Here is a 17536-nt window from a genome sequence, read left to right on the forward strand (position 1 = left end):
TATATATATATATATATATATATATATATATAACACATGTATAAAACATCAAATCAATACTCATTTCAAATAACACATAACATATATGCACACAACACATATTTTATATAGAATACTTCGTATTTATGTGTTAGAAGAAAGTAACTACACACTCACTTGATAAGACGATTATCAGACAACACCTCGTCTCTTAAAATAATCTTTTCCGATAAAACCGGGTCGTTTTCTCCAAAACCGGGCTTTACGCGGGCAGAGTTTTGGCTCGGAAACTTTACTTCTCGGGATCCTCGGGGCTTCGGGACTTGCTTCGGGTCTCGGGAATGATACCAGGGCTTCGGGGGTAAAGCTTGCACGTAAAACGAGGTAAAACGAGTGAGAGAGAAAGAAGTGAGCAACCAAATTCGGCTGGGGGTCGAGTTCTATTTATAGGGCTGAACCCTCGCGTTACACTAGGCGTAACTTGCAAGTACACAGGGCGTAATGCCTCTTTCATGCGTACGCTGGGCGTATCAAGCCTTACGCTGGTCGTAGTTCGGATAAGACTGCTACGTGGCGAGCTTCGCGTGGTGCTACGCGGCTCTCTCTCAGACCACACAAGGCTGAAGTACGCTGGGCGTACTCAAAGGTTACGCGGGGCGTACCCTTCGGATTAGATGGGTGAGTCACGGATTCAGATATTATCCAAATAAATAATTTTATTTATATATTTTAATTATTTAACAACTTCAAAAATTCATATCTTCCTCATACGAGCTCCGTTTTTGACGTTATTTATATCCACGCGTAGGTGAGACTATGCTCTACAACTTTCGTTTAGACTCCATCGGCTAATTTTGATTTTATTTGTATAATATTATTTTTAGTAGGCCGGGACAGAAAAATTCCGTTATAAAATCATAACTTCTTCATCCGACGTCCGTTTTCGTTTGTCTTTTTACCGTTGGACTACTAACAATAAGATCTTCGATTCTTGTTTAGATTGTTTCGGACAAATATCACTCAATCTCAATTTTGAGATTTGAGCTATATACCGCTAAGTCGAAACTTAGAAAAAATCATAACTTCCTCATACGAAGTTAGATTTGGACGTTCTTTTTATGCACGCTCTCGGTTTAATGTATTCTACGAATTTCGTTTATATCAATAAGGCTAGATATCGCTCTATCTTAAATTCATATTTTACGTCATACAGTGGCGTGCCAGTTCTGTCGCGAAACTTCGACAGGTCATAACTTCTTCGTTATAACTTAGATTTCGGCATTCTTTATATATATCTGGAACCCTTGTCACGACCACAACAACTTCCTTCATAGATATTGGGCTTTTCTAATATTTTATTATTACACTTATTTTTATTCTTAATTCATTTAAATCACACAATTAAGCAATAAACACATAATACTCAAATAATACACCTTTATTATTTCAAGACGGGTTACAAATGTTAACCTAGACTATTACATCAAAATTAATGCCCAACCCAGAAACACGGGCGTTACAGTAACACAACCATTCTTTTCGGTCCTTTAGACTCCTATATCTTCGAGTTGAGAATATAACGAGGCTAGTGTGGTCATTCTTGACATATACTCATGCATGCTCTACACTTGACTCTCATACCACTCATTGGAAATAAAAGGATTGATCAAGTAAGTGTGTATGCATGCTGCTATGATTTTGGTTAATTTGGGCAAAACTAACTTGTGAGAAACATAGGCAAAAAATAAGGGCAATAACAACTATCCAAAAAACTGACTTTTTAGTTAATATAACTGATATGAAAAATGCAAAACGATAGAGAGGAAAAAGCTAACTTTCATTGCTTCTATTATGCTGAAGATGGCATATTACACATTATATTTTATTGGCAAAGTAATCATATAAAATATGGTTAACTGTATCATTAGTACAAAATTGGTTCGTTGATTTTTAAGAATGTTGAAAAAAATGAACTTTTACCAAGGAGTTGGAAAATTGTCCCTCCGGATGAAGGATCACTCCCGTTGTAAAAAAAATAGAGCATTTTAGGGAAAATGACTTAGGAGGGTAACTATCTCTTATCCGTTTTCACATATTGGCAACTTTTTTTTTGTACATAACAAAGCAACTAACTTGTTTTAACGGTTTAAATTATAACAATATTGCTGGCTAACCTCCATTTTAACCGGTAACTCAAATTAACTCATTTAAAAGAAGCGGAAAAGAAATTACGTGGCATATTATGTGTCTATTACACCCTTTTTCTGGATTCGACTTCATTTAATCAGATGAATCGACCTCATTTAATTAGGGTTCTTAACACAAGAACTCCTAAATCCTTGCCCAAATCATTCCCGATTACTTAATTTTTCTCAAAGTTCACTCGATCGAAGCAGTAGGAACTGAAGTTGGGACTTGAAATCGTCGACTGTAGACACTACAATGGAATCACTTAACGATACGTATCTCATTGTAGATTTTCAATACAACGGAATGTTTGCAACAAACCCGTTAGTGTACTTAGACCCTATGAGAATGTCAGTTCGTGATGTGGATTTTGGTGGCATGAACTATAGAGAATTTGTGTTATGGGTTTCAAAGCTGGCAAGACGAAGCTATGATAACTTGCATTATTGTAGTACTCATGAAATATTGGCAGAGGGTATTAGAAGAATCGACAATGATGTTGATTATTTTGAGTTTATTGAAGATGGTTACATGGATAAGAACAAGCTAAGGACGAATGTGTACATTGACCACCAAAATGAACCTATTCTTGACCGGGCCGATAAGGAGATGTTAACAGGTGATGAGGTGTCTGAGGTGATAGAAGATGATGATACAGAGTCACAATTTTCAGATATAATGGAATGTGATCATGAACATGATGAAGAGGTGCATACGTTTGACAAAACAGTTGATGATGAATTTTTGAACAAGTTGTGTGGTAAACTCATTCGTAATAGTAATCAAGAAAAAGTAAATAATGATGATGATAATGGAGTCAATGATGAAGATGATGAGGTTGTGTTCCCTGTCTTTGATGAGAAGCAAGAATGGGATAAAATGGTCCCAGTTTTAGGTATGAAGTTTTGTTACCCTCTTGAATTGAAGCTATGACTAACCAACTATGCCGTCAGGAATGGGTATGATTTATGGTTTGAATAAAAATGATCATCAAAAGCTTTTGGAAAAATGTTGTAAACATAAGAAGAATAAGAAGAATAAGAGTTGTCCCTTTAGGTTGTGGGCAACCTAGATGAAGAATGAGAGGTCTTTTTCAGATTAAGTCCTTAATTAATAGGAATAATTGTGCAAGAGTATTCAAATTTGGGTCCATTGTAAGCTACAAATGGATTGGAACTCATTTCATGAATGAGATATTACATAAACCAAAGATGAGCATTAGGAAATTGAAAACTAAGGTCAGTAAAAGGTTTAACCTAATAGCAAGTGTTGGACAATGCAGAAATGCTAGGAAATATGCATTTCAGTAGATAGAAGGTACTTTAATAGAGCATTATGCCAAGACATGGAGTTATGGAGAGAAGAGCTAAAAAGGAAAAATCTTGGATCAATAATTAAGATGGAGGTGGATGTGATGCCTGATGGAGAAACATACTTCTCAAAGTTTTATGTGTGTTTAAAGGGTTTGAAGGATGGATGGATAGAGGGTTGTAGGAGGGTAGTTGGAGTAGATGGTTGTTTCTTAAAGGGAATATGCAGAGGTCAGTTGCTTGAAGCCATTGGGAGGGATGCAAACAACCACATATATCCTGTTGCATGGGCTATGGTTGCAGTAGAAAATAAAGAAACATGGAAGTGGTTTCTTGATCTTCTAATTGATGACATTGGAATGGGAGTTGGGCATGGACTAACCATAATATCAGACCAACACAAAGTAATGTTCAAACTTCAATTTATTGTTATTTTCCAACTTAATATGTTTTAGCTTATGCTTTGTATGTATTTATTATAGGGATTAGTTGAAGCTGTGAAGGAAAGGGTTCCAGCTGCAGAGCATAGGCAATGTGCTAGGCACAAATGTGCTAATTTCCTAAAAAGATTTAAGGGGAAAATATTTAGGAAGCTGTTTTGGAAAGCAGCTGGATCTACAATTCCACAAAAATTTGAGTACCATAAGAATGAAATCAATAAGCTGGAACCACTAGCTTATGAACATTTGATGGAAAGGGACCCTAAAACATGGTGTAAAGCATTTTTCCAGGTTGATAGGAGTTGTGATGCATACGAAAATGGTGTTTCTGAAAGTTTTAACTCAGTAATTGAAGTTGCTAGGAAGAAACCACTCATTACCATGTTAGAAGAAATCCGGATTTATGTAATGGAAAGGTTGTGTATATACAAGGCCAAGGGTCAATCTTGGGATTTAAACATATGCCCTTCCATAAGGTTGAAGTTGAACAAGCTCAAGGAACAACAAAGGAAAATTCTTATTGCTTATATGTTTGACATTTTTAATATTTTCTAATTTCTATATGATTATGGATAGGTTTTGGCAAGTGGTACCTTCTGGGTATATTCAATTTCAGGTGAGGGTGGGGACTGATAGGTATGTTGTAGACCTTCATACCAGGCAATGTGGATGCAGGGAATGGCAGTTAGCAGGGTATCCTTGTGTGCATGTATATGTTGCCATTTCAAGACTCAATAGGGACCCTGAGGACTATGTGTTAGAATGGTTTACTACATCAATGTATGCAAGTTGTTATAGGTATAACAAGGGCCACTGAACTGTAGTGTTATGTGGCCTGAAGTGGATTACACCAAACCATTGCCCCCTAAAAAAAGAAGGCTACCAGGAAGACCAACAATGAAAAGGAAAAGGGATCAGGTTGAGAGAGAAGCTAAGGAAACAAGGCATATAATCTCAAAAAAGGGAATGATCATGAGAAGTCCATTTGTAGGGAAACATGACATAACAGATCAACATGTCCTCAAAGACCAAATGATGTACCATCTACTTCAGGTCCTAAAAAAAAGAAACCTAAGAAACAAGGTATGATGCTAACTTATCTAATATATTACACTTGTGTGCCATTTCTGAATTTTTTCCCTCTTACAAGTAATGTTGATGTTTAAGTAGACCTTGAAGCTGAATTGGAAGTGGAACATGCAGTTATGTTTGAAAGTGAAAGTGATAGTGACTTTGAAAGTGAAAGTGATGTGGAAGCTAACATTGAAGTTCCTGAAGTTGATGTTCCTGAAGGTGATGTGGTACCTGAAATGGAGGTTAACATTGTAGTTTCGGATGTTGATGTGGAGGCTAACATTGAAGTTCATGAAGTTGATGTGGAAGCTAACATTGAAGTACCCGAAATGGATGCTAACATGGAAGTTCCTTTGTAACAACGTAAATTTTCAAACAAAAATTTCCTTTTTAATTATAATAATAACACATATCACATTTCTTAAAACACCAATTATCCATAAACAATATAGTTTTCAAAAGTATTTATCACAATCCAGGATCCATAAAACATATAACTCCGGCTCGGTGGGTGTGTGTACAATCACGCCGGTGCCTTCCCACGATCCTCCGAAGTACCTGAAACACATAAACACATAACACGGTAAGCACGAATGCTTAGTGAGTTCCTCAAAATACCATGTAAAAATATTTAGCCACTCGAGGCTATAGCTCTGGAAGACCCTCTTGGTCAATGTGTCTCAGTGGGACCCTCCAGTCCCACAGCTCGTTGGACCCTCTGGTTCGGTCTGATTAAGAACCCTCTAGACTCATAGTTCGTTGGACCCTCTGGTCCGGTCTAAGCAACAAATAATGTAGCATACAATACATATCACACAAACATGCATAACTCAAGCAAGCACATAAGACCCTCTGGTCACACATAACTACCACTCTAGGTAAAGTATAATGAGAAGACTCACCTCGAAGTAAGCAAGCTAGTACTCCTCGTACACAAATCACCGAATCAGCCTCCGCCTAATACATATGGTGAGTATCTCTAATTAGACTAATTATTCTAATAAACTTCTATTAACCCCTCTCTAACTCTTGGTAAGGGTAAAAGACTATTCTACCCCTTCATGGTCTCCATTACTCATAATTGGTCTAAGCTCTAAAAGTCAACGAAAGTCAACTTGAGTCAACAACCCATGTTGACTCAACTCGTCGAGTGCACCAGGAGGACTCGTCGAGTTCCCTCGATCCCTCAGAGGCCTTATGAAAACCAACTCTACTCGCCGAGTAGTCCCGCCTACTCGTCCAAAATGCCCAAGAATGCTCAAAAAGGACTCTCTCTCTCTACACAACGAAAGGAAGGTTAGGGTTTCTCTCTGGGGAAGGTAGCCACAAAGGGAGGCCATAAGGGCCATTAAATAGGCCACAAGCCCAAGAAATTAGGGTTTCCTTCAACAGCGCTGGCTCGACAAGTCGGCTCACAAAGTCGTCGAGTCCATTCATTAATCCACGTCACCAGTTGCGAATCTACTCGACAAGTTGAGGCACCAACTCGTTGAGTCACTCCACATGTCTCAAAATAAAATACATAAAATATTATACCTTCAAATTCGGATGTTACATCCTTTAGTTCAATATCACTTTGAAGAAGAGATTTAAGATGAAGTGGAACATGAAATTAAAGTTAACATTCAAGAACAAGTTCAAGATAATGTGGAATAGGAAATTCAAGACAATGTAGAAATTCAAGTTAGGAAGAGGACAAGAAAAAGTTCAGAAAGAATTACAAAGATTATGCTAGGGAAGAACATAGGGAGGAAAGAGGGAAGCAGTAATGAACACCCACTGCAGATTTGAATTAAATGTCTTGTTTGTATTTTTGCACAACTTTTGGTATGCATGTTTTGGCACATTAGGACAAACTTGACACATGTTTTGGAATATTTTGGTAGTTTAACATCTTGGGTCTTGTATGTTTGGGAATCTTTTGTATTGTAAGGTACTTTAACATCTAATTTAAGTACATGTTTATTTAGATGTTTTATTCATTACATGTTTACTATCTTTAATGGTAATGTGATTTGGTGATGTTTATAATGCCATTTGTGTTCCATGTCTTTAACATCTTTTCCCCAAGTTCATTTACATGTTTGTATACAATTTGATCATAATACATCAAGTATTAAACATCAAAGTTTAGTTATGATACATCAAAATTATGCTACATTAACTCAAACACATGCTTTAGTCATAACTTTCATTGCATACAAAACTTCATGAAGTACATGATTTAGTCAGAATGCATCAAACAGGATACAAAGAACACATCAAACTAAAAAAACTACATCTTTAACATACAAGAAAAATAACACAAACAATGCAATTTTATGAGTAAACAACTTCCACTTGACTTTGTCGAGTTCTTGTCTAAAAACCAAATCACAGTTCTTCTATTCTTCCAACTTCTTCCTGCATCTACTAATTTCGTTTTCCAAATTTCCAAGCTTCAATGTTAGGTTGTAGATTTGTCCCAAATCACTCTTCTTCTCTACTTCGTACGCATCCTCTTCCAGCCATTCCCAGAAATTACATTTTGGAGTTCTCGCACTCTTAAGGAAAGGATAAAAAAAGTTAAATTGAAGAGAAAATGAAGAAGATTCAGTTAGGGATGATTAAGAAAAACATATTTATCAGAGAATTTTGACAAACTAGAAATTTTTTTCCTGGATTGTCGGGTGTTCTTGAAATCTTCACATGCGATGGCATATCGCATTTACATGGATGGTCAGCTTGCAATTCGACATTGCGCTTGGAAGAGGCAGATGAAGCAGAAGAAGAAGCCATTGTCGATCTAGGGTTTTAACCATATAACACCCTTCATATAATGAGGTGATGTGTAATATGTCACATAGATGCCACGTATAATCTTCTATATGCCACGTAATTTATTTTCCCCTTCTTTTAAATGAGTTAATTTGAGTTACCGGTTAAAATGGAGGTTAGCCGGTAATATTGGTATAATTTAAATAGTTAAAACAAATTAGTTGCTTTATTATGTAAAAAAATGTTGCAAATATGTAAACACAGATAAAAATAGTTATCTCCTAAGTCATTTTCCCAACTCTTGAAAAGAGGAGGGTTGGTGTTTAAAAAAAATGTGCTGCCATACTTGAAAAAAGGGTTTGATAGAAATAAAAGGTCATCGCATTACTGAGGGGGTGTTTGGCTTAACTTTTCAAACCCCAAAAGTCCTTTTTGGAAAAGTTACAAAAAGTCAGGATTTCCTGACTTTTCCAAAAATTTCCTTTTCCTTATGTAAAAAAAAAACAGCTTCTAAAACTAGTTTGCCAAACATCTTTTGCTTTTTTTTCTTTTCCAAAAAAGAAACACCCTGATTACACATACTGTTCGCCATTTCCATAGCGAGCCCCAAGGAACAAACTCTTTCTTTGCTGTCGTGATCGTTAAAGATCCCCAAGGGTTCCAAACACCTACAGCTTCTGCCTTCTTAAAGTAGTACATCGGCCCACTCGACATCGTTTTTTCTTTATCCATCTATTTCTTTAATTGTTTCCACTGGTTCATGAATCCGAGTTTAGAAGTTTCTAAACAAGATCATTATATCCTGTTCTAAGAGCATTAATTATTCACGTATACTGCAATCAAATATGCCGATTGCCAGATTGGTAAATGGTAACCGCTACAGGGTCAATGAGGCTGTGCCAAATAATCATAAGAGGATGCACCCAAAATACGGATATACTGATAGATGCAGCACTACTTATAAGTTCCTTGTGGGCTTGTGGCAGAAACTTTGTCACAGGATGCCGATGAAGCTTGTGAAGAGGTAAAAGAGAGTATGGCATCGGTGTGGATTCCTTTTGGTCGATAAAAGGTAATGTTGTGTTCTCTGGTTAATTAATCAAACCAGTTCTTGCATATATATTATGGAAATTAATTATGTCTTTTACTAAAGATTAGGGGCAAATGTTCATTGGATTCCCTTTAGTCAATAAATGTTAATATTGTTTTGTTGTATCTTGGGTATTACCTCTTATATTATGGAGATTTTGTCTTTGAGTCAAGATTAGGGGAAAATGTGTCTTGGATTCCCTTTCATCATAAATGGTAGTATTGTATTTTTGGTGGGTCAAACCGCTTCTTGCTCTTATATTATTCTAGTTATGTCTTTGAGTCAAGATTAGAGGCAAATGTTTCTGGGATTCCCTTTAGTAGATAAATGCTAATGTTGTTGTGCTATCTTGTCTGTGTGTCAAACTGGTTGTTGCTCTTATCTTATGAAAATTATATATATTCAGGTCAAGATTAGTGGCAACTGTGCCTTGTATTCCTTTAACTGATAAATGCTTTAATTCTTATTCTATTCATATTGTAAACATTCTAACAAAGTATAAGTAGCTCACATTTTAACCCTATGTATAACATGTATGAGATGTTTGATGTATGTGCTCAAACTTGAGGAGTGCCAAATATATCCGACAATTGTTATATTTTAAGTTGTTGTGTTTGCTATTTATCTCATAATTAGAGTTATGGTTATCGCTTGTAAAATATACTAGGAGAATCTAATTGTTCAATAGCTTATACCTTTGAGAATATCTACATAATTTGATTAACATGTAAACTTGTGCTCTAGGAGTAAGACATAAATAACTCAAGTTCCTACTAGGCGCCTTGTTTGGCTACTTTTTCATCTTTCACCATGATTAAACATGAGAACAAATCTTAATAGTGAAATAAAATAGATATTCTTATTAGTGAAGTGGAAATTATACTTCACAATTAATATGAACGAAGTAAAACCGTTACACTAATATGATGTTATAAAGTATCTTCATACATTACAATTAGTTTCATGCCATATCCATTTTCAGTTAATATATTTGTGTATTTGGAAACCATTAATTGATAATAATTTGAGTTTCACACACACCATTTTTGAATGGTTAGACCAAAAACATTAAAATCGTCAAACACAAGAGCAACCTGACATGGTTGTTGGTGAAAAATTGGTTAAAAGTAGTCATAGAATTTGAGGATATGATTATATGAAGAAAAATCTTCAACTTGCGATGTATTGAACATATATTGTGATTGGTGTACTTATTTATATTCATGGGGGGATTATTAGTAGTAGGAAAAAAGGAAATGTAGCATCTTGTTTTTCACTCGATCCAACGGCTGAAATGGTTCGGAACCTTCTAGATACACAATCAATAGCTACCGTGGATTTGATTACTAATCCAACGGCTGGAAACAACTCTCATAACCTAGGGTTGGATCTGTGAACCTAATTGGTTGCTATATATAAGGCACTTTACCCTTTTCAGTCTATTCACAGATGATCTATCAAGCAAATGGCGAAAGAAAGGCAGAAGTGGACCCTGGAGGAAGAAGAAGCGTTGTATTATGGAGTTAGAAAACATGGGCAAGGGAAATGGAAAGTTATTCTTACAGATCCCCAATTTGCTTCTGCTTTGGCAAATCGATCAAACATAGATCTGAAGGTATTTTCCTTTTTCCTCTTTCATCATTTTTTTTTGTATATTGTTCTAGATTTTTCACTAGCTTTGTGTTTATCTTTCATCATAATTATAATTTTGTTGAAATTTCATGCTTAGTTTTCCACTTGATGTGAATCGATAATCGATTCTATTACCATTTACATCTGCAGGATAAATGGCGCAACGTTAGTGTTAACAGAGACAAAGTTAGAACTCCAATGTTAGAAGGAGTTACTACTACTACTACTAATAATCCACCCTTGAATCCTCCCGAAGTTAGAACTCCTTTGTTAGAAGGAGTTACTACTACTACTACTACTACTAATCAACCCTTGAATCCTCTCAAAGTTAGAACTCCTTTGTTAGAAGGAGTTACAACTACTACTAATAATAATCCACCCTTGAATCCTCTCAAAGTTAGAACTCCTTTGTTAGAAGGAGTTACTAATAATAATAATAATAATAACCCACCTTTGAATCCTCTCAAAGTTAGAACTCCTTTGTTAGAAGGAGTTACTACTACTACTACTAATCAACCCTTGAATCCTCTCAAAATTAGAACTCCTTTGTTAGAAGGAGTTACTACTACTACTACTACTAATCAACCCTTGAATCCTCCGAAAGTTAGAACTCCTTTGTTAGAAGGAGTTACTACTACTACTACTACTAATCAACCCTTGAATCCTCTGAAAGTTAGAACTCCTTTGTTAGAAGGAGTTACAACTACTATTACTACTAATCCACCCATGAATTATCCCAAACCTTTATCTGTTGTTCATCTAGTTGACTATGGTGGCATGTCTGTGCCTTCCAGCAGCACCATGCATGAAACAACACCCCAAATGTATGTTTTCTTCATGCTTCTTTCTTTTTTGTTTCTCTCTTTTCCAAATTCAAAATCAATTATAGATGAAAACCTTATAATAATGAACTTTATTGTGCTACTTTTTTATTTAGTTATGAAAAGTTGATTCTCGAGGCTCTGTCATCCATTGGAGATCCGAATGGGTCTGACACCAATGCAATTCTTAGCTTCATTGAGGTTAGATTATGTATATATTTTTAGTTTGTATTAGATATTTAGATTAAACTTTATGTAGAATCTCATGATTTCCAATAAACTTTATGCAGAAAAATTTTCCAGTGCCTGAAAATTTCGAAAGATCAGTGACTTCAATGCTCAGAAGGCTTGTATTGACAGGAAAACTTGAGATGGTGAGAAACTCTTGTACAAGTTTAGTCTTATTAGTTATTTCATCTCACAATCACTATAAAACTGAAGTATAAAGTTTAAATAAACACAGGTGGATAACAACTTCAAGTATAAGGGTGCATCTTATGGTGCTAAAACATTCAAAAGAGATGATAGTAAGAACGATAAAGTTGATGATGAGAAACAAGAGGCACCAGATGCTCCTGATTCACCTATTGCTACTGAGACATTAGAAGATGCTGCATTTTATGCTGCACGTCTTGTTTCTCGTGCTGAAAACGTGGAGCAACAGGCAATTGAAGCGGTTCAAAAGTCAGATAGGATTGAAAAGATGGTTGAAGAAAGCATGGCAATGCTACAGCTGGCTGAAGATCTTCATGAAATGTGTAAGTTATCTTACATTACCTTTATTGTTAACTCAAGAATTTTTTTTTGAAACATGACATGTTGATAGTTATTTGATGGATCACACAGGCTTGAAAGATGGATTTGTTCTGCTGGCTCTTTGAATGTCGACAATTCAATGCTAGAGAAGGTTTTAGTTGTTAGGTTCAGAGGGTGTGTTTGTGTATGGGATATTTGGTTTTTATGTTTGTGGTTATGCTGTGTAGTGTTGTTTTATTTTTCATAGGTGGATGTGTTATGCTTATTAGCTCTGTTATGCATGATGTAATCTTTTGCTGGATTTTCTCTAGTTGAATGGTGTGAAAATTGGTGTTTATGTGTGCAAATGTCTAGTTTGACTAACCAAACATACAAATAATACCAATAACTGTTGAGTTTTGGACTTCATTATCTGCCCTTTGTGCCCACCTTACAAGGATGATGTGACAAGGTAGCTTTATCAATTTAAATAACTTTGCAAATTGGGCATGTAGTTGAGCTTTATTTAATTTGGAAAACATTCATTGGTAATTGTTTGAGTGAGTTCAAGTATTAACATGAAAGATGCATCTCTAAGTTTGGGACACACTATCTTTTGAATTTTTAGACCAAAAACAATCGAAATTGTCAACACAATTGGAGCTATTCACATGGTTGTGAAATTGGTAAAACTAGTCTCTGAATTTGAGGATATGATGGTGATCAATAGCCATATTAGGAAGTTGTGATTTTTATCTTATGAGTTTCATGTTTTTTGGGGTACTGATATGGTTTAAGTTTATTGCCATTTGCATCTTCAAACCTCAGTGAAAGTGGTAATGTGTGTAGAAGCAGAGAGAAGTAATACTCTGAAACTTTATTTGATGTTCCTCTCCTTGAATATGGTGGTAGGGCTAAGCCTTCCAGAGGCTCGGTTATTTAGAATAACAATCCTAAAGTATGTTTCTTTCTTTGTGTTTCCATTAGTTGCAACAGCTAGTTGAGATAAGTAAATATACTCTAGATGCTTGCTCTGTCTCTATCATGTTACTGGTAATGGTTAAACAAGTCATATGACTTCAAATTGTTTTACTTAATGTTGATGGGCTGTTTCTGTTGAGAGGTTAGTAGTTTGAGAAAATGAGAGCTAATGGAAGGTTAGTAGGCTACAAAAAAAACTAAACAAAGTAGTTTGAACAATTAGGGTGGAGGCTTCCCTCCTAGCTCATTCAACGCAATGTCACATTAGCTCAACATCAACTTTTCTCTCTTATTTTTCTTCCATCTTTTGACTCAAAATACATGGAAACCCATATTTCTCAACCCATTCAAATTTTAATTTTAAAATAAACACAAACTAATAAAAATCATACAAAATTAATTTACAAAAATATATAAAATTAATTTACAAACGAATTTAAAAATATACAGAATTACTTTAGTACAAGTCTTAAAGCAACAGATACAAATGGTCATTGCATGAGAGAGTAAATGGTTAAGTGGGTTAGATAAACCGCAAACCAGGCATTTTGGCCAACCCACTGCAGCCCGTTCTTGAAGGGATCAAATGATGGAGGTACCGGCAGTACCTCCTTCCCCAAAAACAACGATACCCCCCTCCCTTAGTGATTCTAATTGGAAAAATCTTTATACTCGTTTTCATATGTTGGCGGTTATAACAATGTTGTAACAGCCCGGAATTTCAGGTATTGTTATAATTATGTTTTTGGGTGTTTTAAGAGGGGACTCGGCGAGTTGGAGCCTAGACTCGCCGAGTAGGATCGCGGATCTGGTCGCGGGTTCGCGACTGGACTCGACGAGTCCGGATATGGACTCGACAAGTCTGCGCTGTTTAGCGAAAACCCTAACCGTTCAGGTTTGGGACGTATATGAGGGACCTTATGGCCGTCATTGTTCACCCTAGCCTTCTGAGAGAAACCCTATTTCGATTGTGAGCATCTGGAGCAAGGTTGAAGACCATTGTTGATTTTGGAAGTGTTGTTTTGCAAGGAAGAAGAGGCTTGGTTAAGGGAACAACAAGAGAAGCCACGTTCTGAGGATTTGGGGACACAGAGAGCACGTTATTCAGGTAATATTTCGAGTGCATTCTCTTATGTTGATGTGTATATGGATTTAGGGTTTATGGAACCCTTTTGTGGCTAGATTGAATGTTACCTTAGTCCCCCAAACGATTGGAACCCTGTATTGGGACCTTTGGAGGTCCAGAATGTCCCATGCCTGAGCATTTTGGGAATCAATGGAGGTTTTGGATTGGAATCCTTATGCCTTAGGTCAAAATGTAAATTATGAGTCATGGGGTGTATTATGAGCACCGAAATGAGGACATTACGTGATGAATCAGTCTAGGAAGGCCAGACCTATGAATGGTCGGAGCAGTTCTGACCTTAGAAAGCAGTTTGAGCGGTTGCATGGCATGGACTCGTTGAGTCCGATGAACAGACTCGGCGAGTAGCTTGAAGATTAACTGGGACTCGTCGAGTTGTTCTTCAGACTCGGCGAGTTGAGTCGGGGTGGCCCCGTGATTCTTCCAGGAGGAACTCGTCAAGTCAAGGAGGATACTCGACGAGTAGAAAGGGAATCTTAGAGAATTGGTGAGGACGTCTAGACTCGCCGAGTCGCCCTAGCACTCGCCGAGTCCGGTCAAGTTGACCGTTGACCGTTGACCGTTGACCAGAGTTGACCTATGTCTGACTTCTTAGGGATAGTCAAACTTAGAAGATAAAAGTGTTAATAAGAGATATATGATGTTATAGGGAGATTGTAGCTCGGCGGATCGAGCACGAGTGATTTCGGGATTTGCTAGCTTTCGATATTCACGAGGTGAGTCTTCTCACTATACTGTACCCGGAAGGGTTTGACTGTATGACCGGAAGGTCAGATATGATCTGTGATATATATGCTATATGTGGTAAGTTATTTGTTATACGTGCTATGTATGTTATGGGCCGGAAGGCGATTATGTTACGGGCCGGAAGGCATTATGTTATGGGCCGGAAGGCGATTATGTTATGGGCCGGAAGGCGTTGTGTTATGGACCGGAAGGTCGGCGTGGGTAGGACCGGAAGGTTTACCCAGCAGGGACGGAAGCCCCCTGAGACACATGGACCGGAAGGTCAGGGCCTGGAAAGGCGTATGTGCGTAAGTTGTATATTGGGGAACTCACTAAGCATTTATGCTTACAGTTGTTATGTATGTGTTTCAGGTACTAGCGAGGACCGTGGGAAGGCGCCGGCGTTATCTGTACACACTGAAGGATGTTTTGTGATCTTGGGATTTAGATGATTTGTATTTTGACATGACACTTGAAATGTTTATGCCTTGTTTTGAATGAAAATATTATATTTTGAAATGAAAATTTTGTTTGAAAATTTACGGTGTTACAAATGTAAAGTTTTCTATAACCATATTTATATGAATTGATGAAATTTGGTGTTTATAAAAATAGTCATTCACTAAAATGACCAAAAATGAAAGATATGTATTATAACATGACCATGTTTCACATTTCTAGCAAAAAAGTTAAAAACACCACCAATTCCCGATAAAAGCATCGTGAATTAGCGAAGTATTATTCCTTGAGAATTATGATCTCGTGATTTATTCACAAAATACATTTAATTCATGAAATACTTTAAGTCAAATCATATGTTGCCTTATCTTTATGGTTTGTGAATTTCAGTGTATGGATATTCACCAAATGTATTAAAGTGACAGACTCTTTATATTCTGACTTTGGAGCCTGCACATCCGCTCCACTCATCGGTTATCTATACTCCTCTTTTTTTCTCTCTCTTATCTCTCTATACTCACTCTCTTTCTCTTTTTTTTTCTCTCTCTGTATATATACTCATTTTCTTTCTTTCTACTTTTCCATCTCTATACTCCTCATTCTCTCTTTGGGTTGTACTCATTCTCGTTCTTTTACTGTCTCTATACTCACTCTCTTTCTCTATTTATACTTGTTCTCCTTTTCTATCTCTTTGTACCCATTCTCTATCTCTCTCGATACTCGTTCTCCTTCTCTATCCACTCTCTATATCTCAGTTATACTCACTCATCATTTCATATATCAATACTCCACTATGTATCTCATTTACATTGTCTCGTTTACTCATATAGAAATAAATTTTTATAATTCTCAATTACTATACTCAATAATTCATATAATGTTACATAACTATATTTCTCAATTACAAAAATTGTTCTACTCATAAAATATCAATTAACAATAGTTCAGATACTATAGCTACTTTTCACATACATAATAATTATCGCATATCTAGATATCAATCATCTAGAGAAGGATAATGTTACTCACCTGGAATATACTAGATGTATGAGGTTCTAGCTCTTAAGGTCTCGTGACAACCCTCGTCCCATGTGTTGTCAAAATAATACATAATTCTTGAATATCATAGCTCATGATATATCTCTTTTATGTGTTTACAATAATATTCCCATCTAATACATAATACTTAATTATGTAGTTATACTCAGTAAGCTTACAATTGTGTTCATAATAAGCACCGTAATTGTAACATCCAAAAATTCAAGCCAATTTAAACTTTAAAAAAAATTTCAAGTTCATTAACTATTACAAACTTGTTTTCAAAATGTGTCATATCAGAGTATCCCATAAACAAAATCATAAAAAGTGAGGAGCTGTACGATCACGCCTTTGCCTTGCCACGATCCACTGGTGTATCTGAAACAATAAACTGAAACTGTAATCCCGAAAGCTTAGTGAGTTACCCTTAAAATACCGATACACATACAGTCCACATAACGATATCAGCAATATCATAACATAACAAACTGAATAGAACAACACGTTATGGGTCCATAACTTTACAGACTAGAATAGCCCTGGGCCCACAATGTGAGTTTGGAATGCCTACCGAGCCCTCAGCTAACATCTGGATTGCCACCGAGCCATCAGTACGAGTCTGGAATGCCTACCGGGCCCTCAGCTCGTATCTGGACTGCTCCCGAGTCCTCAGTATGAGTCTGGATTGCCTATCGGGCCCTCAGCTCATATCTGGAATACTCTGGGGTTTGTTGGCTACCGTACGGAGCAGTACAACCTCAACCCATCCCACATAACATGTTGACACGTAATAGATAAATGCACATACATGTAATCAAGCAGTATCACAGGTATTCCTACCGACCTACCAAACTAGCATAACAACTAGCATACATTACTAACTCAAACTCAACGTATTAGTAACTACTAAGATATTGAATCCAATGGGCCGGCCTTGGTGCCTTAGACCCTTTAGTATAGTGAGGATAACTCACCTGACACTGCTAAAGTCCCGCGGATGAAACTCCAGTGCTGGTTGACATATTCCCGAACTGCCAACATCAAAAAATACCCAATTAATAATTGGGTTCCAAGCCCAAGGTCCAACTCACACTCCAAAGGCCCAAAAGTCCAATTATGGCTCAAAGTCCCAACATATGGCCCAATTTTCCGAATTGGGCCCA

General features: G+C 36.6%; 1 protein-coding gene across 1 annotated transcript; it reads left to right on the plus strand.

The window, feature by feature from the left end:
• Nucleotides 1–10294: 10294 nt before the first annotated feature.
• On the plus strand, nt 10295–12359 carry LOC145100424 (uncharacterized). Its single transcript, XM_079037704.1, has 6 exons — nt 10295–10452; nt 10620–11293; nt 11407–11491; nt 11581–11664; nt 11754–12048; nt 12137–12359. Exons 1-6 carry the CDS (start codon nt 10303–10305, stop codon nt 12169–12171), a joined length of 1323 nt encoding a protein of 440 aa, XP_078893830.1. The 5' UTR covers nt 10295–10302; the 3' UTR covers nt 12172–12359.
• The last annotated feature ends 5177 nt before the right edge of the window (nt 12360–17536 follow it).

The sequence above is a fragment of the Lactuca serriola genome, chromosome 4 (assembly GCF_051521515.1).
Source record: "Lactuca serriola cultivar US96UC23 chromosome 4, Lser_US96UC23_V15, whole genome shotgun sequence".
NCBI classification, from domain to species: domain Eukaryota; kingdom Viridiplantae; phylum Streptophyta; class Magnoliopsida; order Asterales; family Asteraceae; genus Lactuca; species Lactuca serriola.

Excerpts from the sequence above, each read along its gene's own strand:
- LOC145100424 (XM_079037704.1), top strand. The coding sequence starts at position 10,303 with ATGGCGAAAGAAAGGCAGAAGTGGACCCTGGAGGAAGAAGAAGCGTTG. Across the intron at positions 11,492-11,580 it reads CAATTCTTAGCTTCATTGAG|AAAAATTTTCCAGTGCCTGA; the intron begins GTTAGATTATGT and ends AACTTTATGCAG. Across the intron at positions 11,665-11,753 it reads TGACAGGAAAACTTGAGATG|GTGGATAACAACTTCAAGTA; the intron begins GTGAGAAACTCT and ends AAATAAACACAG.